At 57.1% G+C, this 27,016-nt stretch overlaps 1 protein-coding gene across 2 annotated transcripts; it reads right to left on the bottom strand.

The window, feature by feature from the left end:
* Positions 1 to 2,819: 2,819 nt before the first annotated feature.
* WNT11 (Wnt family member 11) lies at positions 2,820 to 22,685 on the bottom strand. 2 transcript variants are annotated; one of them, XM_080640824.1, is made up of 6 exons: positions 22,398 to 22,685; positions 18,348 to 18,531; positions 11,720 to 11,955; positions 9,750 to 10,027; positions 6,660 to 6,952; positions 2,820 to 3,526 (listed from the first exon to the last, which is right to left on the bottom strand). In XM_080640824.1, the coding sequence occupies exons 2-6, from the start codon at positions 18,428 to 18,430 to the stop codon at positions 3,352 to 3,354; spliced, it is 1,065 nt and encodes a 354-aa protein (XP_080496950.1). In that variant the 5' UTR covers positions 18,431 to 18,531; positions 22,398 to 22,685; the 3' UTR covers positions 2,820 to 3,351. The 2 variants fall into 2 exon arrangements, with proteins under 2 accessions (XP_080496950.1, XP_080496951.1); XM_080640825.1 differs by lacking the exons at positions 18,348 to 18,531; positions 22,398 to 22,685 and having other exon boundaries at positions 2,821 to 3,526; positions 9,914 to 10,027; positions 11,720 to 11,836.
* Positions 22,686 to 27,016: the final 4,331 nt, after the last annotated feature.

The raw sequence follows: 27,016 nt of genomic DNA, 5'->3' as shown, positions 1-27,016 counted from the left end.
CAGGCTCCCAGCCCTGACCTGGCCCGGAGGAGCAGTCCAGGGACCAGCTTTCCACCACACCCTGGCTGCCCAGCCCCTGACCAGCCAGAAAGGTGCAGGGCTTCACTGCAGGCCCGGGCACTGGCCAGCGGCAGGTGCATAAGGCCCAGAGTCAGGGGCCCCGGTAGGTCTTCCATCCTGTGCCGGAAATAGCCTTCTGCCCTCCATGCTTCTCAGCCCACACCTAGTTGGGATTGAGGACGTGTGAGAAGGAGTTCGGTGTCAGACACACCTGGGCGCCTGGCCTTGCCCTGCTGTGAACTTACTGGGAGATATAGGTCAATTGGCCCCTCTCAGAATCTCACTTTTCTCATCTGTCAGATGGTGATAACCATACATACCCCCCCGGGGCCTTCTGTAGTTATGTTCGGCATAGCACACAGTAGGTGCACAATAAAGAGTAGCATTTATATTATATGACCACTCTTTCTGAGAGTCATTCTGGGTTCTTGGTCTGGTCTCCATTTGCTTGTCTTGGACATCTTCAAATCCAACATTTTTTAAAGGTTTACTTTCAAATCTAACATTTCCAAGGCATGTATTCAGCCTTGAGTGTACCACCCCCAGATCCTGGGGCCCCACAGTGCACTGGGCTGATCCCAGCCCATGAGAAGACCCCAGGCAGGCAGGGGAGACAGATACAGACACAGCACAGACCTCCACAACGCCTTGGCTCAGTGCAGCGTCAGAGGAGTGCAGAGGCTGTGGGAACCCAGAGGAGGCCCGTGGCCCAGGCTGAGGGTGGTCAGGGAAGGCTTTCTGGAGGAGGGAGCCATTTACATGGGCCTTGAAGGAAGAGTGGGCTGTGGCTGCCCCTGTGATCATGAGTGCCAGGGCTGCTTTAAAGGTTCGAAGGGAGCCCAAGGGCACTGGGGAAGGCTCTGTGGAGATGGCTGTGAAAGCTGAAGCAGATACTGGAGGCAGAGGAGATGCCTGGGGACCTGCTGGAAATGTGGCTGGAAGAATCACCTGGGGCCTGAGGGAAGGGCCTTACACACCAGGGCTGGAACCAGGCATTGGTTTTGTGGGCATGGGGAGCCAGTGAAGGCTGTGGAGCAGGGGCAGCCTTGGGCTTGTGAGAGTGCACGTTCCAGGGGCTTGTTCAATGGAGGCTGAGCGGTTTCTGTAGAGATGCTGGTGGGGGCCCCCCCGGGATGTCCTGCAACTGCACCACCGGCCCTCAGCCCCTTATCAGCTGTGACCACAGGAAGGCCCTCCCCTGCTCGAATCTCCTCATCTGCGAGGAGACAGATCGCTAGGAGACCAGGAGACCCAGTTCCTTTCAGCCTGTGATTCGGTCACTACGGCCACCCCCGCTGCGCACTTTCAGGCAGGGACTTGGAGGATGGCCACACAGGCCTCCCGCCTCCCACCCTGTGATGGGCCCAGCCTCTCAGCATGCGGAGTGTGTCCATGCCTCCCCACCCAGGGTGTCTGCTTCACGCCACTGAGTCCGCCCAGGCTCCGAGCTGCACTGTGCTCCCACCTTTCCAGGTCATGTCTCACCTTCGCCTCCTCCCACGCGCACAGAAAATCAGTTTATAAATTCTCCTTACATCCATTGTCTCGTGGGGTCCTGAGATACAGGTGACTACTAATTGCTTCCACTTGGGGGACCTGCCATGGGCCAGGACCCAGGACCCTCTCCCCTTGTGCTCAGGGCTGCCCCCCATGACAGGAAGTGAAGCTGAAGCTCAGAGAGGCAGCGTTGTGTGCACTGAGACCCTGTCTTCATCTGGTTGTAGCTGGGACCCCAGGGGTTCTCCCATCTCCCTGGCTGTTACCTCTCCGTCTCTGAGCCTCTCTTCTTCTTCATCTCCCTGACCTCCGAGTGGAAGTGCCAGGCTCAGGGCTTGGGGTCTTGCTTTTCTCTCCCGCCCCTGAGTGCTGATGCCCAAGTGGGCATCTCGCCCCAACCTCTGCCCAGAACTCCAGGTTTGAACATCTGCGCATCGACTCAGTATTTCCACGTGGGACCGAATGGACATCACCATCTCTGCATGTCCAAGTCTGAACCCGGTCCTCCCTCCACCCCATCTCCGCTTTCTTCCGAGTGCTCCTCCAAAACCCCTGCAGTCCTTCTGGCTCCTCCTCCTCCTCCTCACACCCCACAATTACGAAGAGAACAAATCCGGAGGGAACACCACAGGAATCCCACTGCCTCTCTCTCCAGGCACAGGCGGCAGGTGGGGGGGGGGGGGTGCCTTTCCCAACCACCAACCTCAGCCTCCCCTACCCTGTTTTCCCAATGAGGAAACTGAGGTCTAAGGAGGGGAAAGGCTTCCCCACGGCCACACAGAGAAACCTCAGCGTTAGCTGGAACCTGAGTCTGTGTCCCCAGCTCCCCCCGAGTTGGGTTTTCCCTTGAAGCTAGCTTAGCAGGTCTGACGACAAGGCCAGGCTGTGTGCGTCTGCGTGTGTGTCCCTGAGGAACAAAGAATCTGCCAGCTGGGTTTATGTTTCAAGACGTCTGTCCTCGCCCTTGACCAAGAGATCTTATAGGGAGACTAGGGCCAGAGCCTCAGGGCCGGCAGGGGTGCAGTGGGGGGAGGGGGGGACATCAATCAGAAGCCGCCTTGCCTGGAAACCGGAGAGGCCAGGCCAGCGCCAGGATTTTCTGAGCTCTCTTGAGGAGGCCAGAGACTGCAGGGGAGGGCTGGGGTTCTCTCAGCATTTATTTCATACAGCTGTTTAAAAAAGCTTGTTTAAAATATAGATCATTATATATATATATATATTTATATATATAAAATATATAAAGAGGAATTGAGGCAAGCCACCCCAAAGGAAAAGCTATGTTTTATAAATATTTCTGTAGCTCCCACATCCCAGAGGAAGAAAACAAACAAAACAGAAAAACATTTACAACCCAAGCTAGTGGTTCCATGTGGTGGGCCAGCAGGCTCGACCCTGGGGGCTGGGGTCTCGAGGGCTGGGCCCACAGAACACTCTGTGAGGCCAGGCAGCACCCCCTTCCTTCCCTCCTGGGAGGCCGGTGATCTGGCTGCACAAGGTCAAGTCCATGCCAGTCTTGCCAATCCCATGCCCCTGGCTCCTTAGACCGGCCTGGAAGGCAGCAAGTGGGCACTCCAGGGCCTCGGGCTGCCAGGTTATTTTTAATCTTGTCCGTTCCCTTTGATGTCCCGGCCCTCCTTCTGTCCCTGGTGGCTTCCAAGTGGAAGCACCGACCGCCTCCAATGCCTGGCATTTGGAAGTCACAAGCAAAACTCCACGAGGTGTCTCCAGGCCCCTCGGTGGGCCTCGGTGGGCCGCGAAGGGTCCCCAGGAGCTCCCCGGGGGGCAGGGCAGGCCTCACTTGCAGACGTAGCGCTCCACCGTGCGCTCACACCTGCGGCAGGTGACGTAGCAGCACCAGTGGTACTTGCAGTGGCACCGCTCGACCACGCGGTCTGTGTAGGGGTTGTAGCCACGTCCACAGCACATGAGGTCGCAGCTGTCACTGCCGTGGGATGTCTTGTTGCATTGCCTGGGGGGAGGAGAGCACTGTGTCACCTCAGCCCCAGCTCCCAGCCAGGCAGCCCGCAGCCTCCCCCACCATGGCTACAGACTCAGTTCCTGTAGATGTTTTGATCTTTGGGAATATTCAATAATCCTCTTTCCCAAGGGTACGTCTCACTTTTCCCTATATTTCTAATTTATCAACATGATGGGGGTGTTATATTTCATGGAGGTGTCTTTTTTCCTGTTTCTTCCACTTCTGAATACTCAAAGGAGCCTCAAATCACTCGAATAATCTTATCTTCATACTCAATCTTGAGTTATAAGGTAACAAATGTAAAGATTGCTTTTACTTTTAGAATCCCAGGAAAAACTCTGAAACAGACGAAATGGCACTGGACGTGAACAAAGTGAGCAGCGGGCACACGGTTCGCAGAGAGACAAGGTCTGCCACCCATTTGCCTCCTTCTGTGCAGGCGCCTTACTCCGGGATTTCATCTAATTGGAGGTTATGCAGGGCCTGGGGTTGGGGGAATTATGATGCCCATTTTACAGATGGGAGCAGGCTCCGTGAAGGAAGGGCAGAGGCAGGAGGGAACAGCAGGAAGAACAGGTGCCCCAGAGCCAGATACCCTGGGTTCAAACCCCAGCTCCACCCTTACTGGCTGTGTGACTTCAGGCAAGTCACTGAACCTTTCTGGGCTTTGTTTAGTCACCCAACACCATTGGCCCCCGCAGCCTTAGGGTGGTAGGAAGGGGCAGAGTTCATTTCATTCTGGGTCCCTGGAAACGAGACAGACAGAGCGTGAGATGGTGCCTGGAGGGAGAATTCCAGAGGCAGGAGCCTGGGAAAAGGGTCTTGGTCCAGGGAAGACTACTGGGACACCTGGCTCCCAGGGAACAGGTGGCACAGGCTGCGAGGGGGCAGGTTTCAGGGGTGCAGGGGCCTCTGGAAGAAATATGACCAGAGGGCTGGGGTTTGGCATACTGACTGCTGAAGAGGCCTCAGTTCGCCAGGTGGGACTTACGGAGGGCGTCTTCCCCAGCGAGGGGGCCAGCCTCTGGGAGAGGTACCACCTGCGCACATGCCTTTTACAGTTACATCCACCCCCTGCACCCCCCAATCCCCTAACCGAGTAAAGCCTACATTTTTCCTCCTCCAGGAAGTCTTCCTTGATACCCAAACTGGGTTAGGGCCCCTCTGGGCTCCCCTCATCCCTGGGCTTCCCTCTGTCACAATTTGAGCACTTGATGTCTCTCCACCTCCCCAGCGTTTGCCAGAGCCTCATGTAACAAGTGTGAGGAGTGTCTGTGGTTGTCCGCTACTGAGATATCGGGGCTGTTTGTTACTGCAGAAAACACTGACCAGCACAGATGTCTGCAAAGGCCCATCCCCAAAAGAATGCTGAGAGTTGAGCATGGCAGGAGACCTGGGTTGGGGGGTGGCATTCTGAGAAAGCGAGGAAGGCAGCTGGGGCTGTCCGATGGGCCTCCTTACTAGTAGTTTCGGGGGCAAATCCTAGAGTGCGGGAAGCTGGGAAAGAAGAGGCCTGGAAGCCTGGGGGTGGGAAGAGGAGAGTGGAGACTACTGTTAATGAGCCTTTCCCTGGGACTGACACTACCCAGCACAGAGGAGCTGCTCCTTGAGTATAATTAGAGATCTCCCAGCAACCCTCCCGGGTATGTGGGAGTGACCCCATTGCACAGGAGACAGGATTGAGCCTCAGATAAGTGAAGGGATTTGCTCAAGGTCCTCCAACAGCCAGGAAGCTGCAGAGTCAGGGTGCAAGCTATCCTTTCCCAACACACACAGCACCTCCCCCCGCCCCCCATGGATACAGGGAGACCCTGTCTTTGCTCTGGCGTCTTTAATGGGCTTCCCCCGGCCCCTCTGGGTTCTAGAATCCTCCTTTCCCCACCTCATCATCAGACCCACCCGGACTGCCTCACTCCTTCCTGTCTCCCTGGCCTGACCTAGTTCCATCTTCACTCTGCCCGACCCCCTCAATCTGGCCTCCAGATGGGAGCCTGGGCCTCCTCACAGAGCCTGCTGCCCTGGCCTGTGAAGACAGAGCCCCCCAAGCCAGCCCCCCTCTCCTGGAGACAGGAACGTGGGCTGCGGAGGAAGCAAATGCTGGCTGGGCACCAACTATGTGCCAAACACATTCTCAGACACCCTCACTCTGGTTCAATATTCTTTTAACCCCGCCGAACACTCATTTTGTGGAATGCTATTAGGGGCTCCTTAATAAAAGAGTTCCACAGCCAAACACCTCTGGGAAACACAGCTTAGACAGGTCCTTTACTGTGGGGTTCCTCGGAGCCTTTAATATGTTCTCGTGCCTTGTGAATCGCCAGAAAGTTTCCCAAATGAATACGAGTGTGGACCTGTCTCTATTACAGCTTCTCAGGACTGGCTTCCTCCAGAACTATCTGGAAAATGCTGCTCCCCACCAGCTTTGCCTGGCACACAGTAGGTCTGCAGTCATGGTTGGCTGCCTCCCTCTCTCCTGGAGGGAGCCAGCTTTAGCAGCCAGGACGGGGCCAGCTGTAGGGACCTCAGCCCCAGCTCTGACACCGGGGACCAGGGGGAGAGAGCTGGGGCCCAGGGGGTGGGTGCAGGCATGTGGGGGGACATGGGACCACTCTCTCTCCACAGGATGCAGGCAGACCTCGCTCTCCTGCTGGCCCTCTGGAGTGTGGCTGCCCTAGTTCTGCCTCCACTCTGCGCAGGCTTCCCACGTCGCTGTGGGCTGGCCACTGCTCCCACCTGCCCTTGTGCCGCAGGCCCTCGTTTGTCCAGGGAGCAAGTTGTATGACACTTAACTTCCACTTATTCATCCGGCCAACACTGACTGAGGCTAGCGCCTGTCAGCGTCTCTTCCCACCTGTCTTCCCCATCAGAAGGAAGGTGGGGTGGGGGCCTCTCACCAACCTCCATTCCTGAGGGGCCCCTGCCTTGGCGAGGAGCACCACAGCCACTCCCAGAAGCTCTGCCAGGTGGCACCTCCACTCCGCATTCCTGGGGCCACCTCCCCCGACTGGGCAGAGACTCCCTTCCCGAAATGCCAGCTGGCCTGACGTGTGCCTGGCCCTGAGTTGGGACGGGGCATGTGTAACGTAGCTGACCCTTTCCTGCCGGGGCAGCGGCAGGCCCTTACCTGTCTTGCGTCCCGTGGGAGCCCACCTTCTCGTTCTTCATGCAGAAGTCAGGTGAGCTCTGCAGATAGACGAGCTCCGAGTCCTTCACAGGCCGAATGTCCAAGTCCTTGGGCACCAAGTGCTTGCGGGTGCCCATGGGTCGGTGCACTACCTTGGTGGCCGACAGGTAGCGGGTCTTCAGGTCAGTGGCCACGTCCCGAAGCTCCTGCAGCCCCTTCCAGCAGGTGCGGATGGAGCAGGAGCCAGATACCCCATGGCATTTACACTTCATTTCCAGAGACGCACGCAGAGCCTGCGGACAGGGGAGGGCGTTGGGCTGGGTGGTCAGGGCCCCTCCCTGGCCTGCCCTGGGACCCTGAGCCTCATTCCTCCAATTCTCCGCCCCCATGCTGGGTGCTCTCAGGGAGTCATCGCCTGCCTGCTCTGGACCTCAAATGATAGGTTTTTTGTTTTTTTTTAATCTAAAGCTGGGGGTGCTGTAGGTCCTCAGTTCCTCCTCCAAACTGGGGGGCAGCTGGGAGGGGCAGGAAGAGAGTGGCATTTGCAGGACAGTGGATGCCAGTTATACAACCTACTGTACACCAAATGCTCTAACACATACTGTGGCTTAATCAGCACCACAGCCCTTCTCGGACGTCTCATTATTTCCTCCACAGTAAAAAGAGGAAATGAAGGCTCAGACAGGCTAAGCCTCAGGCACAAGGTTGCACAGCCAGGAAACCTTGAAGCTGGGATTTGAACCCAGGTCTGAGGGTGATTCCAAAAGCCATGGCTTTTAACTGTCCACGCTTTTTCTCTCACACAAAACTGGTTTTACTAAGTGCTGGGGGAAAATGGGGAAAGAAAAGGAAGGAAGGGAGGGAGGAGAGGAAGAGGGAGGGAGGGAGGGAGGGAGGGAGGGAGGGAGGGAGGGAGGGAGGGGAGGCAGGAGGTGAGTGCATGGGGGTTCCCTGGCCTGGCTGATCTTTCCCCTCCACTGCTGGTGCTCCTGCCAGGTGACCCTCAGTAAGCCACGTCACCACTCAGCGCCTCTGTCTTCCTATGTGCAGAGTCAACACGGAATTGTCGCCTTGCTTAGTCATGGGAATTCAATGAAATGACATATACGCAAGGGTTTTGTGAACTATAAGATTTAAAGGAGTATTGGTTTTGAAAAATCAATCTAAGTAATAATCTGATGGAGGAGGGAGGCTTGGGCTTTGTGGCTTGGGGAGACTCTGGCCCTGGCTTTGAAAGTAACTCTGCTCCACCATCTTCCCTGGGCCTCAGTTTCCCCAGGTGAACCTGAGGGGCATGAATTAGATCCTTTCAATTCTGCCTTTTAACCCCCACGGCTTTGCACACAGGACTTGGATCCGTGTGCCCAGACCGGCCCTCCTGCCTGCCCTGTGCAGACAGCTACAAGGCTTAGAGGTCCCCTACGCCTACCCCCTGCATCACAAAGATGGGGAAACTGAGGCACAGAGTGGGCAGGGACTTGCCCAGAATCCCTCGGTGAGTTAGTGAGGGCACTGGTCAAGGTCCCAGGGCTCCTTCCCCCTCACTGGTGCCTGGAAGTGGGGATGGAGGGAGTCCGTTGGGTATAAAATCTGGAATTGGCTCAGGGAAGCCTGTGGAGAGCTCCTGAATGAAGTGAATGAACCCCACTACAGGACACATCATCAGGGAAAGGTAAACTATGTCCCCAGCTCAGCTGTGTGCTGGCCCTGAACACACTGCACCTGAGATGCCATGTACCCTCACAGGCCCTGGGCTTAAGGCAGGGGACCACTCCTGTTTGCAGACGGCCTGAGAGGACAGCTCTTAGCATCGAGCCAGGGTTCAGTCCTATGGGCCCCTGGTTGAGAACCCTGTTTGGAATACATGGAGGGGCGATGGCTGTGCCCTTGGCAGCATGAGGTTTGGGCCTGGCCGTGGGTGAGAATGGGGCTGGGTTTTTAGACTGGGGGCTGGGTGAGGGGCTCCCACTGAATTTCCAAGGATGAGGGGCAGGCCTCCGGGTTGGGAGGCTGGAGTCCTGGGTCCCTGGCCAGGCTCTGCTACAGACTCACAGTGTGACTTGGGTTCAGTTTCCCCAAATGTCCAAAGGTGGCTTGAACATCCTAGAATCCTTACACGAGGAAGACCAGTGAGACAAGAAGGTGAGGACATGGACACCTGGACCTGGAGTCCCACAGACCTGGGCTCCATTGCGCCCTGTGCCCTGGGTTGAGCCACCTCAGCTCTTTGTGCCTCACTTGGTGCCTCTGAAAATGGGCCTCACGGGGCTGCAGGGAGGAGGTCATGAGATGCCATCTGCAGCCAGCACCCTTTCCCTCCAGGGCCCTGTTCTCCATCTGCAGAAAGAGATAGCAGTACCTCCTCACAGGTGGACTGTGGACCACAGGAGAGAAAACTCACCAAGCACCCAACACAGTGTCTGGCACACAGGTTGGTATAAAGGTGTGTTTTTTTAATTGTTAGAAAATAAAAAGGTCCATTCATTCACTCCCCCAGTCATTTGTGAAATGAGGTGAGGAATTAAGGAAAAACTGATAACAGATGTTGGGGAAAACTGTTTTGGAGGTTAGGGTGAGTTTTGGATCCAGGAGGAAGTCCCCATTAGATCCAGGGAGGCAATTCCTTAAGCTAAAGCTCATTGCCCCACGGCCCTCTCCACGGCTCCTCCCACACCCAGCGTGGGCCCAGAGCCCCAGAGGCAGAGCCCGAGAAGACTGGCCCCTAGGGACTCAGGAGCACCAAACCCCCCACTGTATAGATGGGAACAACTGAGGCCAGACAGGAAGTGACTTGCATACAGAGCTGATTGCCAGAGCCAAGGTGAGAACTCAGAGCTCCTGACTCCTAGCTCAGTGCTCCTTCTTCTCCGCCAACATTCTCCAACCCAAATCCCAGTGGACCCCCTGGAGAAGGAGCCAGGCAAGCCCCACACAGCTGGAGAGGGAAGAGCTGGGGGAGGCCGGGAGCTCATCTGTGTGGGTGTATCAGGGCCCATCCCCCCGCCACCCTTCCATCGGGCACACTCGGTGGCCTTTTCTGGCCGACTGGCACAAGCACAACCATCTGGGGTGGGTGGGGTGGGTGGTTACCTGTCTCCCCACTTCACTGTTGTGTAGACGCATCAGTTTATTGGCTTGGGATCCTGTTTTTTTCACCTTCATAGGAGCATCGGAAAACTTGGCCCCCATGAGGAGCCCGTAGCTGAGGTTGTCCGCACATCCTCCCCAGCGGTTCCCGGGCCCGGGTGGCTCACCTGGGACAGGGCCGCAGGAGCAGCCAGGCAGGTCGCCGGAGGTGCAGGCCCGGGCGATGGCGTGGCTGATGGTGGCTGCTGACAGCGCATACACGAAGGCGGACTCCCGGGTCCCTGTGGGAAGGTGCATGTCAGCCATGTGGGGTGACCTAGGGATAGCACCCAGCCCAGGCCTGAGGGCCTCTTCCTGGGCCCCCATCTGCTCTTGTGAGGTCAAGTGAGGTCAGGGGATGCAAGCAGGGTGGAGCAGGTGGAGGACAGAGCTTGGGCCATTAATCTGTCACCCCTACATCCTCCCACAAATACACTAGCTGGCATGCACACTCACACTCACACACACTCACACAGGACAGCAGAGCCCCCCACGCACTTAAGCACACCCTCACGCCCACACACTCATGCTCCTGTACTTGCCCCTGCCTGCCCTGCACGCAGCATTAGGGCTGCTTTAGAGAGATGAAGGCCCCGTCCCTGAGCTCCACAAAGAGCTCATGATCTGATGGGCAAGATGAGCATTCAAAGAGCCCACTGTGGGTTGAAATATTTCCCCCAAAATATCTGCTCAAGTACTAACCCTTTGTACCTGTGAATTTGACCTTATTTAGCAATAGGGTCTCTGCAGGTGTAACTGAGCTAAGATGAGGTCGTACTAGATCAAGGTGGACCCTCATGCCATGACTGGTGTCATTAGAGGAAGCGGGAGTTTGGAATCAGAGACACGTAGAGGGAAAAGGCCATGTGACAGAGGCAGAGATTAGAGTGATGCAGCTATAAGCCAAGGAGCATGAGGGCCACAGGCCACAACCTGAAGCTAAGAAGCAGGAAGACCCTCCCCCAGCTCCTGCAGAGAGCACAGCCCTGCCTACGCCTTGATCTCAGACTCCCAGCCTCCAGAACTGTGAGACACACATTTCTGCTGTTTGAGCAACCCCTCACCCCTCGTTTGTGGTGCTTCATTACTGCAGCCCTAGCAAATGGAGCCTAGTGCACTTCAGCGGTAGGGTGGCGTGGCCTTGGGTCCAAGCCCTGACTCCATCTTTTTACTAGAAAATCACTTCCCCTTCTCAAGCCTCAGTTTCCTTAACTGTGCAATGGGGCTGAGAATACCTACCTCAGGCTGGCTCTAGAGTTCAACTAATTTGGAAAGAAAGGAAGCTTTGTCAAGTGCTGCACCAACATTAGCTGTTACCGTGCAGAGCACAGATTAGATCCATTAGGGCATTTCTGCCCATAAAAAATCTCTCTGTTGTACACACGCTCCCCAGATCCACCCCAGAAGCCACCTCCTCCAGGAAGTCCTCTCCACAGATGTTCTTTAGTCCATACATAAGTTTGTGCATCTCGCAGCAACTTCAGTCGACCTGGGCTAGTGCTACCTATGAACAACAGTCTGCCCCTAGGGTGGGTTCCATCACATTCTCGTTCTGGACTCCCCTTACCCTCCAAGAGCCTTCCTGGCATCATTCTTTCCTTCATCTGTGCACTGGGGTACAATGTGCATTTGTGCTGTCATTCAGGCTCCTCTGCGCTGGTATATTCACTCTCTATGTGTTTATTCATTCATCAGTTCATGCCTAAATACCCAGATCTATGATTAATTCATCCACCCATCCATCCATCCACACCTCTAACCTTCTGTGTATCCGTCTATCATCCATCCGCTCACTCATCCACCCATCACATATCCATTCATCCATCCACCCATGAATTCACCCACCTATCTAAACACATATATTTATGCCTGAATTCATCCATCCCCACCTGCATGCATTCCGCAGGCCCTAGCAGCCCCTGCTGGCTCCCTACCTCTCTCCAGGTCAAGCAGGTAGTTGGGGGCCAGCTCGATGGAAGAGCAGTTCCAGCGCATGTCCGCGAAGGCCCTGCGGCAGGCCTTCATGACCTCGCGGGCGGCGTGCACAATGGTGTGCATGAGCTCCAGGTTGCTGCGGCACAGCTGCACCTGCGCGGACACCAGGCCCTCCAGCTGCTTGCAGTGCTGCGTCTGGTTCAGAGCCAGGGCTGCAGGCGTCTTGGACAGCGCCCTGTGCACCACCAACAGGTAACAACGATGAAAGGAAAGACAGGGCGTGAGGGGCCACATAGCTCCCACCCATTTGTCCTACCGGCCCCATCCTCTCCTCAATGGGCCCTGGAGCCTTTGCCAGAAAGAGCCAGGGAACCAAGAGGCAAAGCCCAGTCCCCAGCAGAAATATGGCCCCTCCCCCTCCCTCCCCCTGTGACCATCACTGACCCTTTTCTGGGCCGCAGGCTCTCATTCATAACAGGATCACGACCTCCATCCTACCCCCGAAACGTTATTGTAATTCCACCAGCAATAAACAATGTTACAGTTTGAAAGGTACTCACATCCATTGCCTTTATTTAGTTCTCTCACAGCTATGAATGAATTCCTTCTTATTTAACATTCATTCAACATTGAGCACTCACCATGTGCCAGACACCGTACCGATTTTTATGATCACCATCATCATAATACACAGTAGGAATTAAGCATTTCCTAAGTGCACAACGTGATTTAGGAGCTTTCCATCATTGCTTCGTCTAATTATTAAACTCACTTATTAGGCTGTAAAGTCCCACACACATGCGACAGATTGCTATTAGAGGATCAAAGAGCCACTCATTTGGTGATAAAACGGACTTAGCCATTAAGTTGCTGTGCGAGCTGAGAAAAATCACTGTCTCTCTGGGTCTCGGTGTCTGCACCCACACATGTATTTCCCAGAATGGGCTCCAGTCCAGTAAGACCGTGAAAAAAGGGACCCGTGTTCAGGCATATTTAGGAAACACGATGTACTATGTCCCTGAGAAATGCTGCAGGGAAGCAGCAGCTTGGTTTGGTTTAACGCCTGGTCTGCGGAGCTCAAAGCCCTGTGAGGAGTGCTGGCCTCATCCATGCTTTGGGAAACACTGGCCTAGGGGGTCTCCATGAAACCTGGTGATGCCATAGGACCCAAGAGCCTCCCCGATCCTGACCCTGAGCACTGGGATTCCAAGACCCCAGGACCAAGGGTCCATCCTGGATCTGCCTTTCTCCCAGGCCTTCTCTGAGGAGCAGACTCCCCCGGGCAGCACCGCCTCTAAGCGCAGGCGAGAGGGACCCCATAGCCTTGAAGGGATTCACGTAGACTAGCCCCCTGTCCTCCGTAACTCAGCACAGAACCCCCACCTCCCAAACCATGAGCAAGGAGATGTGTGGGGCACCCGGATGCCAGCGTCAGCAGGCAGAGCAGACCTCAGGCATGGGTTCTGGGTCTCTATGGAACTGTCTGCTCCTACCTGGCCTTCTGAGCCGCTGAGGTCCGCCAGAGCTGGGGCACCTGAGGTCTAAGTCCCTGCAGCCCTACGGGGTGAGGTGTGCCCACACAGAGGCAGAGACCATCCCTCAGCGTGACCCCTCCACCTCCAACTAGCAGACACTGTCCACACGCCGCCCCAGTCAGCAGAGCCTCTGCGGATATGCCGCATCTCCTTCTCACAACACCCAGGGGTGGGCTGGGACGAGATTATTGTCGCTCCCCACTTTGTACAGAGGAGGACACTGAGGACACCCAGTGCCTGTGTGCTCGGCCTCCCCCTGACACCAGCCTCCTGCAGACCTGGCCTCCCCTTCCGGGGTCCCCTACCTGCTGGGCTGGGAGCCATCACACTGGGCTGTCCTGAGCCGCTCTGCACTGCACCTCGCCCAGCTTTCTTTTTCCCTCTGAGTCAGCCTTCTGTTCCATAATGGCTAGGATCACATGAGATAGACCAGAAAACCCAGTACAGTACCAAGCATGCCGTGGGCACTCAAGCCACGCGGCTGCCTCCCTCCAGGTCTTCTCCCTGCACTCCTGCTCAGGCCAAGAAGTGGGGTAACATGAGCCCAGCCTTTCCCGGGGCGCTCGGTTCAGGCAATCCCTGAATGGTAAGCGCTGTGGCTCCCAGGGACATGAGCTCTGTGTTTCCGGGGAACCCTGGTGCCTGGGGACCCTGGGCCACTCATCAGCATCCTCCGCCCCAGCTGATGCTGAGAGAAGGTGCTATGAGGAACACCACAGTGAGCATGCTCCCATGCAAGGCTCAGACTGCCCCGGTGGGTGGTGGACACATAAGAAGTGGTCCAGAGGCCCGGGGTAGGCACAGGATGGAGGCTGGGAGCTGCTGGGGAGAGTGGCTGGGACACAGAGGTCTGGGAGGTGTGGAGGGGAGGTCCGCCAAGGGAGTGAGCAGGCTGGGAGACCAGGAGGTGGGAGGCAGTGGATTCCACTCCCAAGGAGGGAGACTCGGTCATCTGGTAATTAGCGGTAATGACCGTATCTAACTAAGTCCCCCTTGGGGAGGTAATCAAGGATTAGGGCGGGAGGCGGGGGAGTTACCCGTCTGGACATCTCCGCCCGCCCGCTTGCCTCATGCAGCAGACCCCTAATTGAAAACATTTTGGTTTGTCTGGGGGTGGGGGCATGGGGGTGAGGGTGGGAGAGAGGACAGGAGGGAACAGAGAGTTCACAGCAAGGCCGGTGCCAAGGGTGCTGCTGGGTGGCCCAGGTCTTTCCATTCGGGAGTTGGGGTTCTCCTGAGAATGTCTGGGGGGCAGAGACCTGGGTTTCCGTTTCAGCTCAGCTGCTCACCCAGCATGTCCCCATCCCATTGTGTAAGTGGGGACAGGGAGGCCCAGAGAAGGCAGGGCCTGCCCAGACCTGTACACAGCCCAGCCGAGGCAGAGCCGAGCTAGAACCCAGGCCTCCCAGACCCCAGGCTAGGCGCTCTCACTCCCACTTGGGAGATGAAACTGGGGCCCAGGGAGGTCTGGCTCGTGCTAGTGAACTGGCAGAGCTCAGGCTGGGATGCAGGTCCCCCAACTCTGCAGCAGCTCCGTGCCTTCTGGAGACCCTGGGACTCCTTCCTGAGAGGCCCGGCCCCTGAGTGAGCGGCAGGCTTGAGGCTGCCCAGGGAACGGGGGTGGCCTTTGTGGGGCCTCCCAGCCAACCTGACAGCCCCAGGGGTTCACAGGAGGCTGGAACCACCTCTCCTGACCCCCATCCAGGGCAGCCAGAGAAGGGGGCGGACAGCCCACCTGAGTGCCCCCACACTTGCTGGCCTGAGACTCTCCCAGCACCTGACTTAGGTGGGAGGTGAGGTAGTAGAGGGGCAGCCCAAGTTTTTTCTGGTCAGCTGCTTCCCTTAGCTTCCAGGCTCTGTCCCCCGCCCCCTTACCCTTCATCCCACCAGGAAACTCAGGCTGAGTCCCAGGTGCCCAACAGGTGGGCATTCCAGGTCACTCAGCCACATCTGGTTTCAGTTCCTGTGTCAAATGGCCCTTTCATCCTTAGCTCACTTTCCAAAATCCTGGGTAGCAGCCTCCCCGCCCCTCCAGGGCACCCCCAGGACAGCTGAGTCTTCCTGGATGAGTCCTCAGCCTCCAGCTGCCCTGTACTTCCCTGTTCCCAACTGTCCTGTGGCTGCCTGCAACCAACAGGCCCCAGGGCCAGACAGCCTAACTCCAAACCCCGCCTCTGCTGCCGACTGGCTGTGACAGCCTGTTAGTTAGACACTCCCAGCGCCTCCATTTCCTCTTCCGTTTAATGGGGGTGATAGCAGAGCCCACCTCATACTGGTTGGGATATGTAAATGAAACAATATACACAAAGCACTGAGAACTATGTCTGGCTTGTAGCGAGGTCATATACAGTTGACACTTGAACAATTTGGGGGTTAGGGGTACCAACCCCCCACTCCATGTGCCGTCAGAAATCCGCATATAAATTTTGACTCCCCCAAAACTTAAGTTGTCCCTCAGTATCCATGAGGGATTGATTCCAGGACCCCTGTGGATACCAAAATCCATAGATGCTCAAGTCCCATTTTTAAAATGGTGTAGATCAGTGGTCGGCAAACTCATTAGTCAACAGAGCCAAATATCAACAGTACAACGATTGAAATTTCTTTTGAGAGCCAAATTTTTTTAATTTAAACTTCTTCTAACACCACTTCTTCAAAATAGACTCGCCCAGGCCGTGGTATTTTGTGGAAGAGCCACCCACACTCAAGGGGCCAAAGAGTCGCATGTGGCTCACGAGCTGCAGTTTGCCGACCACTGGTGTAGATCAATGCATACAGTTGGCCCTCCACATCCGTGGATTCCCAACTGCGGATGGAAAACAGCAGTTATTCACTGAAAAAAAAAATCCATGTAAACGTGGAACTGTACAGTTCAAACCCGTGTTGTTCAAGAGTCACCAGTGTACACACACACACACACACACACACACACACACACACATAATTGTTGTTATTCTTACACTCTACTCCTTCTCCTGCTTCCCCCTCTATCTTCAGCTCCAGCAAGAGTTTAACCACTATTCAGAGGTTTGGCTTCATGGAGCATGTCTGCTTAGGTTCTGATCCCAAAGCCACAATTAATTAGCTGTGTGACCTTGGGTCCGTTACTTAACCTTTCTGTACCTTTGCTCCCTCATTTGTAAAATGGTAGTGATAAGACTGTCACCTACCTTCTGCCTAAAGCTCTTGGAACACTGTCTGGGATTTACTAGTAGGCTCCTTTAATTCCTTGTTTCCCTGTTTCCCCACATACACACAGTCCTGCCTCTATGCTTTTGTCCCTCTGGTCCCCCTGGCTAGGGTGCTTGATTTGCATTCCATCCTTGACCATAAAATCCTATCTATCCTTCGAAGCCCAGCCCACAAATCACCTACCCTAGGTGGGTCTAACTAGAACACAGCCCAAAGTCTACTTGGTATGTTTTTTTACATGTCCACCTCCTCCAAGAGGCTAGGAGGTCCTTCAGGCAGACACTGAGCTGTAACCATTTTTGTGGCAGCCTGAGCTATGTAGTGGGGACAGCATGGATGTTGGGCTTAGCTAGCGATCTGTTCCAGGCCCTCCCCGGCCACATGCCAGCATGGGGGCTGTGCAAGCCACACACTTCTCAGGGCCCACGGTAGCATGGGAAGGATAGCAGGCCCCTCACAACGTTATAGGAGCAAGCTTTAGGAGCAAGCTTTTTCAGTTCAGCCTGCCGCTACTTTGCTCATCAGCAAACCCTTTCTCTCTCTGCACCTCAGTTTACGTAACTGTGAAATGGTGGTGGTGGGTGAGGAGGCTTGGACTCCCTGATCAGAGGTTCCCACCCGCTGGGACAGCGCCAGGCACTGGCAGTAGAAGGAGGGTTGCTGATTTCTCACAAAACTAATCAGGAGCAGCTGGGAGGCCGCTGAGTCCAGGCTTCTTCTTACAAACAAGAAACGCAGGAAGAGGGGATTCCCCTCTTGAATCATCAATTAATTGACAGCTCAATCCCAAAAGGAGCAGAGCTGGTGACCTCAAGACTATTTGCTGGTGGCCTTGTCTCCAGCTAATCCAAGAACCTTCCACACACCCCCACACAGCCCCCACAATCTGTCCCCTGCCTGTCTTAGCCAAATGGCTCCCCGCCCCCACCCCCACCCCAAACTCCAGACTGAGTCCTGTCCTAGACTCTCCCACCACTCCGGGGGCCCCTCCACTCAAAATGCAGCCTTCCCATTGTCCCCACCTGCGCCCCCAGAGCCTCTCAGGCCAGCCTAGCAAAAATCAGCCCCTGAAAAACCTCTCCAGGGTCTCAAATGTGTGTCCCCCACTAGGTGGTCCCCCCAGTCTGGGCCCCCACAACACCCCCCTGCTCTCTCCAAGGCACGTGGAGTTATTTACGGCAGGGCTTATCTTTTCCAGCCCCAAGTGCAGCTCCTCCAGGACGGGCCTGGGCTGGACTCCTCTCTCCACCCTGCAGGGCCCACAGCCTGCACAGAGCAGGCACTCCCTTCTGCTGGATGGAAGGGCACCTCTCTCCCACCTACACCCCACCCCCATTAATCATTTCCACCTAAAGGGACACCCTTCACATGTGCACAGCATCTGACAGTTTACGAGGCTCTTTTAAGAGCCGCTTCTCATCTGATCTGAGAGGTGCAGATGCTCCCTCTCCACTGACAGAGGAGGACACGAGGCCCCTCAGGCTGTGACACTTCCCAGCGTCACTCAGGCGGAGGGTCAGAGCTGTTTGAGGACCTCCAACTAGGGTAAGGAGACTGACAAGGAAACACAACAGGGAGAGGCCGCACGTGCAGGGCAGGGACCCTCTGATCTGCGCCCCTGGCCCACGCTCTTTTTCATCGGCCCCGGGGAGGTCTTGCGCAAGTCGCAGCTGCCCCGACAGGGTCATTCCCTCGCCCTCCACGCCGTCTCGCTCCTGCTTCAGAACCCTTCGGCAGTTAAGGACAACATTTGCAGAGAAGGGAAAGGAGGCTTAAGAAGAGTGACTTGTCCATGACTCCCAAGCCAACTTCTCCCATTCATGGGGCCCCTTACGGCTCCCCACTACCCCCAGCCGCCTCTCCCGGAGCCCTTCTGCGTGGACGTGGGGTCCCCACTTACAGCCACTTGATGCCATAGCACACGCCGGTGTGGAGCGCCAGGGCGAAGAGCAGCGCCTCGCAAACCTGCGGCCGCGCCCTCATCGTCGCGCGGCGGGCGCGCGGGGGTCGCACCCGGGTGGAGCCGCGCCGAAGCTGCGCCGCTCACGGCCGCCGCCGCCGCCGCCGCTCCTCGCGCCGGCTGCCTGCAATCGGGGAAAGCGGAGGCGCGGGTTAGGGCGGCGCGCGGGGCTGAGGCCGCGGCGGGGACGCGGGACGTTTTATTCAAATTACGAAGGGGGGAGGGTCCGGGCCCCGGGAGGCCGCGCGCGCGGCGGGCGTCACCTCCCGCCCCGCACAGACCGGGATTCGCCCAGAGTCTGGCTCGAATTAGGTGCCGCCAGAGCGCGGCCGAGGGCGTGTCCACCCAGCACGGCCCCGGCCGCTTCTTTGTGCCTCTCGGGCTGGGACCCGCACTCCGCGGGCAGGAAGGGAAGGGGCTGACAGGACCAGAGACACCGAGAGACCCTGCAGAGAGCGGCAGAGAGGGGCGGGGACACAGCGAGAGGGAAAGACGCTCAGAGACAGACTGAAAGACACCGAGCAGAGAGAAGCCAGGACAGACTCACGGAGATGGGGAGGGACCGAAAGAAGAGGGCGAGGGCGAGGGCGAAGGGTGTCGGGCGGAGGCTGCGTGGGGTGGGGTGGGGCGCCAAAGATTCGGAGCCCCAAAACTGGTTTCTTATCTCCGCAAAAGTAGTTATTATATGATGGCTCTGGTGGTTTTCCGTTCCCACTGTGCCTGGGGATACAACTGTGATTCCAATTGTGATAACGTTCGCTCACTGTCCTAACAGGACCGCATTTGCTCCTTCGGGCAACCCTGCGAGATAGGTACTATCACTGCCCCACCGCACAGGTGAGAAGACGAAGGCTCAGAGATATGAACTGGGGTTGTTCAGCTCAGTGAGCGCATGTCCACATCCCATGTTCTTCTCCTACGTCTACTCGGATGTCTGGTGAGATGACGGACTATGAGAAGACAAGGACGTGCAGGCTTGCTCTGGGCATCCGTTTCTCAGTCTGTGAAGGGGAGGATGAGACATGGGATGCCAAAGGTCTCTGCACAGTGAGGGCTGTTCAGGATGCCGGTCTCCCCAAGTCCCTCTCCGGTCGTCCCCCTTCGGAGGGTCGGGGGGTGTCCAGGCCAGAGCCCAGGCTGGGCAGCCTGGCCTTGGCTAAGCAGGGAAGCGCACCGGGCCGGAGCAATGCCGCCTCCCGCCGCCAGGCGGCGTCCTGGGGCCGCAGAGCAGCCGCTACCCCTGCCTCCTGCAGGCCGCAGAACTGCTTTCTCCAGCTTTTTTTTTTTCTTCTTCTCTTTTTTTCTTCTCTCTTCCCCCCTTCCCTCCCCCACTTCATTCTTGCTCATTAACTACCTTCCAGCTTCTCCCAAATTTACCAACACCTGGCGTTCGCCTGGACACATTCACAGCCCCAGCCCCTTTCCCCCGGGGAGGAGCAGAGACAAAGGGATTCCTATCTAAAGGGTTTGGGGAGTTGGAAAAAGTAGGCGCCCGCCTTAGTGCGGGAGCTTGAGCGGGAAGGGAGCACTCTCATTTAGCTGTGTGCGTTAGGGAAAGATCTCCATCACCCCCAGCCTCAGTCTCCCCCTCTATAAAAACAAGCGACTGGACTTCGAGGCGTATCTCCTGGGGTCTTTCCAGCCTCCCAGCATCCTGGGGGTGTTTGGGCTCCCCTCTGCCTAGGTTTCCTCTCTTCCATATATATACCTGTGTAGTATGTGCATGTACGTGTGTGCCTTAAACACACAGATTTGAAACACCCCTGTTTTCTGGAGCTTTCCGCTATATGCCAGAGGAAGACGGGGAGAAAACCCTGAATTAAAGGTATTTTCTCCTTCGCAGAGTGTCCCGCCAGGCGCCTAATACAGAGGTGCTGACTACAAACAGGCGAGTCCAGGCTGGGGGTCTCAGCGGGGTTCCCAGTGTAACTGAGCTTGCTCCTCCCTCCCAGCCTGCATTCAAACCCTTTGTCTTCCTGGCCTTGAAAGTTTACCACACTCCTGAGAATGAGAGGAATAGTGGCTGGATATGGGGGGAAGGGAGATCAAATCTCCAGTCACCGTCTCTCTTCGCCCTCATCCTTCCCAAAGTGTGGGCTACTCTCCCCCAACCCCACCCCCAGGCGCCCAGCATTCCAGGGTGGGAAGGAGAAAGGGGCTGCACGCGGAGGGAGGAGAGCGAAGACTCACAGTGGGGTATGCGTGTTCAGCCCTACTTGCCCAGGGAGAGGAGTGGTCGCCCGGTCACCCAGCACACCGGGACCCAGCCTCCAGCTCCTCCGCTCTTTCCGAGCTGCCCCGGTGGTCCTGGGCCTCTCTCTCCGCCGCCCCAGCACGTCGCTGGGGAGGTAGTGTCTGGCCAGGGCTTCTGGGTGCTGACGGATTATTCCTGTCCGGTGTTCACGCGTCCAGGACAGCCGCTCGGGCCGCTGGGTCACCCTCAGCCTGTGCCTCTCGGGTCAGGGCGAACTCGCCTCCCCAGCCCAGACCGCCAGGGGGCGCTAAGTTGGTGCTCAAGGTAGGACAGGCGGCTGCCTCCTGTGCTGTGGGACTTTGGGCAAGTCCCCTCCTCTTCCTGGGTCCCAGTGCCCCAGCCTGGGGGTGGGATGGTGTTTGGGTAAGTTCCCTCTCAGTTCTAGTCGTCCCATAAGACATCCACTTGCCGCGGGCAGCCCCCACTGCCCGACCCGACCCTTCGCTTTGGGCCTGGCTCCGAGCCTCCCCTGGGGCCGGGCGCGTAGTGGGCCCAGGTCTAAGCTGTGCCTTCGGAGAGATAAGCGGTCCCTTCCTCTTCCCACTGAGAATAATGTCCAAAGTACCGCTGGCCGCGGGCGAGAGACGTGGCCGCCGGGCTGTGCACACCCGGGCACGGCGAGCGCCGGAGCTGCAGCCCAGCTCCAGCAGGTGGTCAGAGCTTGGGCTCCGGAAGTCCCTGGAAACCCCGCTTCTAGGGCGGCAGCCCCTCCGAGCCAAGCCGGCGGGGACGTGCGGAGTCTCTCCTGCCGGGATGAGCCTGCGCCGGGTCGAGAACCGACACCGCGCGCGGGGGGCAGGGTGTCCACGCAGCGCGTTAGGTTGGCGCCCGCGGGGCCTGAGCCTCAGGCTGCGCAGCTAGAAGAGCCGACCCCGCGAGCCGGTGACACGGAGCGACCGCTTCAAGGTTACCTGCGATGCGGAGCGAGGCCGGGCCGCACCCCGGCTTGGGCCCGAGCCGCTCGAGGACTGAGAGGTGGGTCTGTTGCGCTGCGGACGACGCTCCGGGTTACCCGCGAGGCGGGTTATGTTGGAAGTGGGAAGGGTGGGGTAGAGGAACTCGGGGTGCTACCGACTACCCCTCCGAGCCGACCCTGAGCGCCTACGGACGGTGAGGGGATGAAAGCACCTCAGCCCCCAGAGGTGGGAGGTGTGGGGCTCCTGCGAGAGCTCAGCCAGATGTTCGGGCGGCTCCAGATGTGCCTCACAGCCCGGACAGGACTCTCCTCCCCACCCCCAGCCTGGAGCTCAGGTCTGTAAACAAACTCTCCCCGCCGCTTCTGGGACCGGGTCTCGAGCGAGGCGTCCTCCCGCACCCCCCAATTTGGTGAGAGCTGTCGTGGTTCTCTGCCTTCTGCCCCTCTCTCCCGCCCTGCCACACACCCTCTGCCGCAAGGTCCAAGTCCCCCACCCCCGGGATGGCTCGGGCATGACCTCATCAGCGGACTGACTGGGAGGGAGGGGGCGGAGGGGGCGCCAGGGCCGGGAAGGCTCGCGCGGGCCGCGGGAACCGCACAGGCCACCTCCATCCCTCACCCGCGGACCGCCCGAGCCCCTGGCCCCGGGGCTGCGCTCCGTAAGGGGAATGCCGCGGAGGGGAAGTGTGGAGGGGGGCTTGGTTTGCTTACCCGGGAGGGGTTGCCCAACGGAGTCGCGCTGTCCCCCTCGGACTCGGCCGCCCCCCACCCAAGCAGATCCCTGCTGAGCACCCACCCGCTGCCCGCAGTCACTGCTCACCTTCTGGGGCGCTCGCTGGCTGGCCGCGCCCCGAGTGGCCGGCTGCTCGGGCTGGCCGAGGAGTGGCGAGCGCGGCCCCCAGCGCTCTTCGGGCTGGGCAGACGGTGAGGGCGCCCTCTTGGCCAAGCCACGGGAGAAGGGCGCTCGCCGGGATCCTGGCAAGCGGCGGCCGGCTCAGGTCCCGCGGGGGACTCTGCTGCGGATTCAGGCTGCTCTGCGCTTTTCTCCTCTCCCAGGGCCTGCGCTCGCCCGCGCGCCCCTCTTTCGTCCTGGCTGGGCACGGTCTCCGGCGCGGGCCGCCCAAACTGCTTTATAAGGCGCGGGCAGCCGCTTTGATCCGCCCACGTCAGCGCGCTGAAACCCCACCGGGTGGCTCCCGCCGCGCGCGGGGGGCGGGGGCGGGGTCCCTGCCGATGCCACGGACCCGCGGCGCCAGCGGAGCAGAGGACTCCGCACCCTGTTCAGCTGCAAAGAGGGGACTTACTAACCACAGCTGGTGTTGACCAAGCGTGCCTGCTGCGAGCCTACTGCGTGCCTGCGGCGCGTGGGGCCCAGGTAAGGCAGGTTTCTAAACCTCGCAGCAAGTCCGACAAAGAACCCCAACACGTCTAGTTTAACAGAGGAGGAAGCCACGGCTCAGAGGGAAGTCCCATTTCTGTCTCATCTGCAGCCCGGGCGGGCATCACTGGCTGTGCAGCTCGGGTGCCGGGGATCTGAGATCTGCGTTGGCGGTCCAGTCCGTCCTTCCTGGGGCCATTTCCCAAGGCCTCTGGTTCCAGTTCTGGAAACGGGATCACCATCCTGAGCTCTGCGGAGAAAGGAGGCGCAAGGGCTCTGAGCTGGGAAGCGCGCTGTAAACCTTAGGCGCCAGGGAGGCAGGCATCCGAGCCTCTGGGATGACGGTGGGGGAAGCCTTTGACCACCTTGCACCCCACCCCCCACCCCCCGCCTCCAGGGGATCACCAGCGGAGGACTGGGATTCAGAAGCTAAAGGGGACTACATTGGTGCCTCCTGGCCTGGGGCTGGCGCTGTGTTTCTGGTTGGGTGACTGCCCATCTTCCTAATCCCCCACTTTGGCCTTCCTGGCTGAGGATACAGGTCCCTCCCCATTTTGCTGGGTCAGGTTCTGAGGTTTCCATGGCTTCCAACTCCCCACAACCCCAGGGTTGTGGGTCCCAAGGAAGATCTAGGTCATTAGCAGAAGATGAAACATACACTTAATGGGAAGGGGCTTGTCTCAGGCCCTCCAAACCTCCTGGTACTCTTTTCCCCATTCTTTACAGCTGTCCATGAAGTGTCACCCATAGGCTGCCCAAACCAGATACCTTTCACATACAACAAACACATTTGCGTCCACAGAGCCCACTTCAGGCTCTCAGCCATACAAGTACCCTCCGCACATGGTTAGCCAGTCCATCTTGCACACAGGGCTGGGACATATCACCCCACAAATGGTCGCAAACAGGAGATACTTGCATGCACCATATGCCCACACACTCTCAGTAGCACATAGGAATGAAATGGCCATACACATCTTTGAGATGTGGCAAATACGACTGCCCCCAACCAGTTCATGTACAAGTACACATGTGCTTCCATGCACACACAGCTTCCAAGCGGGCAACACCAAATGCACATATACTCCTGCACATAGTCACAGGAATGCCCTTGTGAACACATGTAATCTGGTGTAAGAGCATCCAGGAGCCCCATCTCTTCTCCCAGGGCACTGGGGCCAATAAAGGCTGTGGGAATTCAATAGTTATAAAAGCTTCTGGAAAGTAGTGGGGCTTTGAATAAGGCATCTAAGAAGGGGTGGGTTAGACAAGGTTGCTGCACCCAAGAGGCTGGGGACCAAGGCCTCTAGGGGTCAAGGGTGTCCTTAGCTCTTCTACCCCAAGACACTCTGGACCTCACAACCAGAGGCATTATAGATGGCCTCTGTCCAATTGGGATGCACCCTCCTCTAGGTCTAGCAGTCTGCTCACTCGAGAAGCTAAATCAGTTGCCTCCACACATTTACATAAGCCGTCCTTTGGCCAGAAATCTACTCTGGCTCCCAGCTAAAGTAGGCACAGAAGGCAATTTGAAGTCACAGAGACTTGGGTTCCAATACTGACTGCCCAATTTTATTTTTAGCTGTGCGATCTGGAGCAACTTGCTTAAACTCCCCGAAGCCTTTGTTTCCTCAGCCATAAAGTGGGAATAATACAATCCCATCAGGTCCTTTATGTCCTCCAAGATGGGGATTATTATCCCCATTTCATAGATGTGAAAGCCAAGCCTCAAAAGGGAGGAGCTGGCCCTGGCTTGTGTGGCTCAGTTGGTTTAGTATCCTCCCATGCACCAAAAGGTTTCTCGTTCAATTCCTGCTCAGGTCAGGGCACATGCCCGGGTTTCAGGCTCAATCTCCTGTATGGGGCATGCAGGAGGCAGCCAATCTCTAAAAATCAATAAAGCATTGGAGCTGATATTTGAACCCAGATCTTTCTGGCTCCGAGTGCATATAGCTGGTAGCTCCCATTGACACAGGAGTGGAGGATGGTGACTTTCGATGGTTTTGAGAGGGAAGCCAGGAGAAGATCCCAGGACTCCTGAAGTGCAGCCCTGACCCTTCCTGGGCTCTTCCCAGCTACTTTGCTTTGTCTCCAGAATCAAGAGCTAGGCATCAGCTAGGCCTGGAGCAGCCCTGCCCTGGGCAAGGAAGACCTGGGACAAGGGTCGGCCCCTCCTTGTACCCCAGGCTCTCCATTTGTATAAGAGGGAGTGCTTTACCACCTCAGACATTCGGGTATTCCCCAAGACACATGTGAGAAAAATTTTTGTTCATCGTTAGGACCAGCTGACCTTCCCCTTCCCCTGTTCCTCCTCCTTCCTTCTGTCTGGGCCTCCTTCCTTCTGCCTGTGTCAAGCCTATGCTGTCCACCTGGACTGCAAGCTTCCCCCAGAGGGAGGAGGCTCTGACCCGGGCAGGGTAGGCATGCTCTTGGGTGCTACTGCTATGGACATTAATATATTTTTCTTCTCCTCTGTTACCCTTGGTGATTCTGGTTATCTGATCGCCCAGATGTGCTGGGAGCTTCCTGTCAGCGGGCTTCTCAGCCCCTGCCTGACTGCCATTGGTCAAGAGCACACACCTTTATACCCCCACCCCTGCACACGGCCCATCCAGGGGGCACCCAGGCTGAAAGAACATGAGGGGTGGGGAAGCCGCAGTCTCCTTTGCTGTGCTGACCTCTATTGACAACCTCCACCCACCTCAACTTCCCTGCTTTGGGGCCAAGACCTTGGTGGAGATGGGTAGGGGTGAGTCAGCTGTCTCCAGAAGCCCTGGATGGGGGTGGTTGTATTCTTAGCCCCATCAGTAGTTTGCTGTGTGATAGCAGATCATTGTTTTCCCTCTCTGAGCTGTAGTCACCCCATCTGTAAGTGAGGGGGTTAAACTAGATAACCCCAAGGACTTTCTTGCCCCAGAATCCAAGTCTTGGGTCTCGACCCTTACCTGTGTCATAGGAAGACATGAACATCATGGACACAATGAGACTGAAGGGTGCTTTTTAGAAAAGCCTTCCTAGTTAGGCAGGTGAACAGGGGGTCTGGGCAGAGTAGCCCAGGGGTTGGGGTGCCCCAGGGAGGAGGATCAAATAGCAGCAGGAATGTCATTACAGCACCTGGGCCTGGGTCCCAGATTCTCCTCCTTCACTTACCCACTGTGAGCCCAGACAAGCCATCCAGCTTCTGCGATCCTTGGTTTCATCATCTGTACAGTGGGAAAACCACTACACCATTCCCTCCCAAGGTTCCTGGAAGATAACATTGAGGGAAAGAAATAACATTGTTGACCAAGCACCTACTGTGTGCCAGGCAGTTTCTGTGCCTGTGGGTGGGACAAGCCTGGTTCTGCAGATGAGCACAGGGAGCCCAGGCCTGTCTGGTAATTTCTGCAAGATCTCGTATCATCGTTAGTGAGCGCTGGAGCCTGGCTGCAAACCCAGTGCTGAGGGCCGCCAAGCCTCTGCCCACTGGGTTAGTTCTCCTCCTCTGTTCCTGAGGATAAGCCATTGTTGTCTTACAGGATCAGGGAGCAGGCTAGAGGGCCAGGGCCAGCCCAGAGGGTTCTTTCCTGGGTGCACATAACAAAATGCCACCTATCATGTCTACTGAGGGTGTCACTTCTGAAAGACTGCTTTCAACTCTCGGTTGTTTAATTGTGGTGGTAGCTGCTCAGGAGACAATGTTTGTGTGTCTGAGGCCTCTTTCAATTCCAAGAGAGAAACTCAACATCAAGTAGCTTAAACATAAGAGAACTGATTGGCTTATGGAGCTGGGGGAGAAATTAGGGTGCCTGGTGACCTGAATGGAGAGTGGTATTCACCAGGGCTTGGAACTGGTGATGGGGCTCCAGTGCCCCCCAGGAGTGCTGTCTGAAACTCATTTCTGCTTTTTGCGGCTCTCTTTGAACTGATGTGGGCCTCATTCCTTCCCCCTGGTATGTAGCCATCAACAGCCTCAGTTCACAATTCCAGGAAAATGAGAATTTCTATCTCCCTGGGTGTTGGTATCTGTCCCAGGGAAGGCAGCTGATTGGCCTGCTTGAGTCACATGCCCTTCCGTTGAT

The sequence above is a fragment of the Plecotus auritus genome, assembly GCF_963455305.1.
Source record: "Plecotus auritus genome assembly, chromosome: 9".
Lineage (NCBI taxonomy): Eukaryota > Metazoa > Chordata > Mammalia > Chiroptera > Vespertilionidae > Plecotus > Plecotus auritus.
This window is presented reverse-complemented; position numbering and strand designations above follow the sequence as displayed.

Coding starts and splice junctions, on each gene's coding strand:
- WNT11 (XM_080640824.1), bottom strand. CDS start 18,430: ATGAGGGCGCGGCCGCAGGTTTGCGAGGCGCTGCTCTTCGCCCTGGCG. Junction 11,956..18,347: donor TGCTATGGCATCAAGTGGCT/GTAAGTGGGGAC, acceptor GGTGGTGCACAG/GGCGCTGTCCAAGACGCCTG. Junction 3,527..6,659: donor TCCCACGGGACGCAAGACAG/GTAAGGGCCTGC, acceptor TCCTCCCCCCAG/GCAATGCAACAAGACATCCC.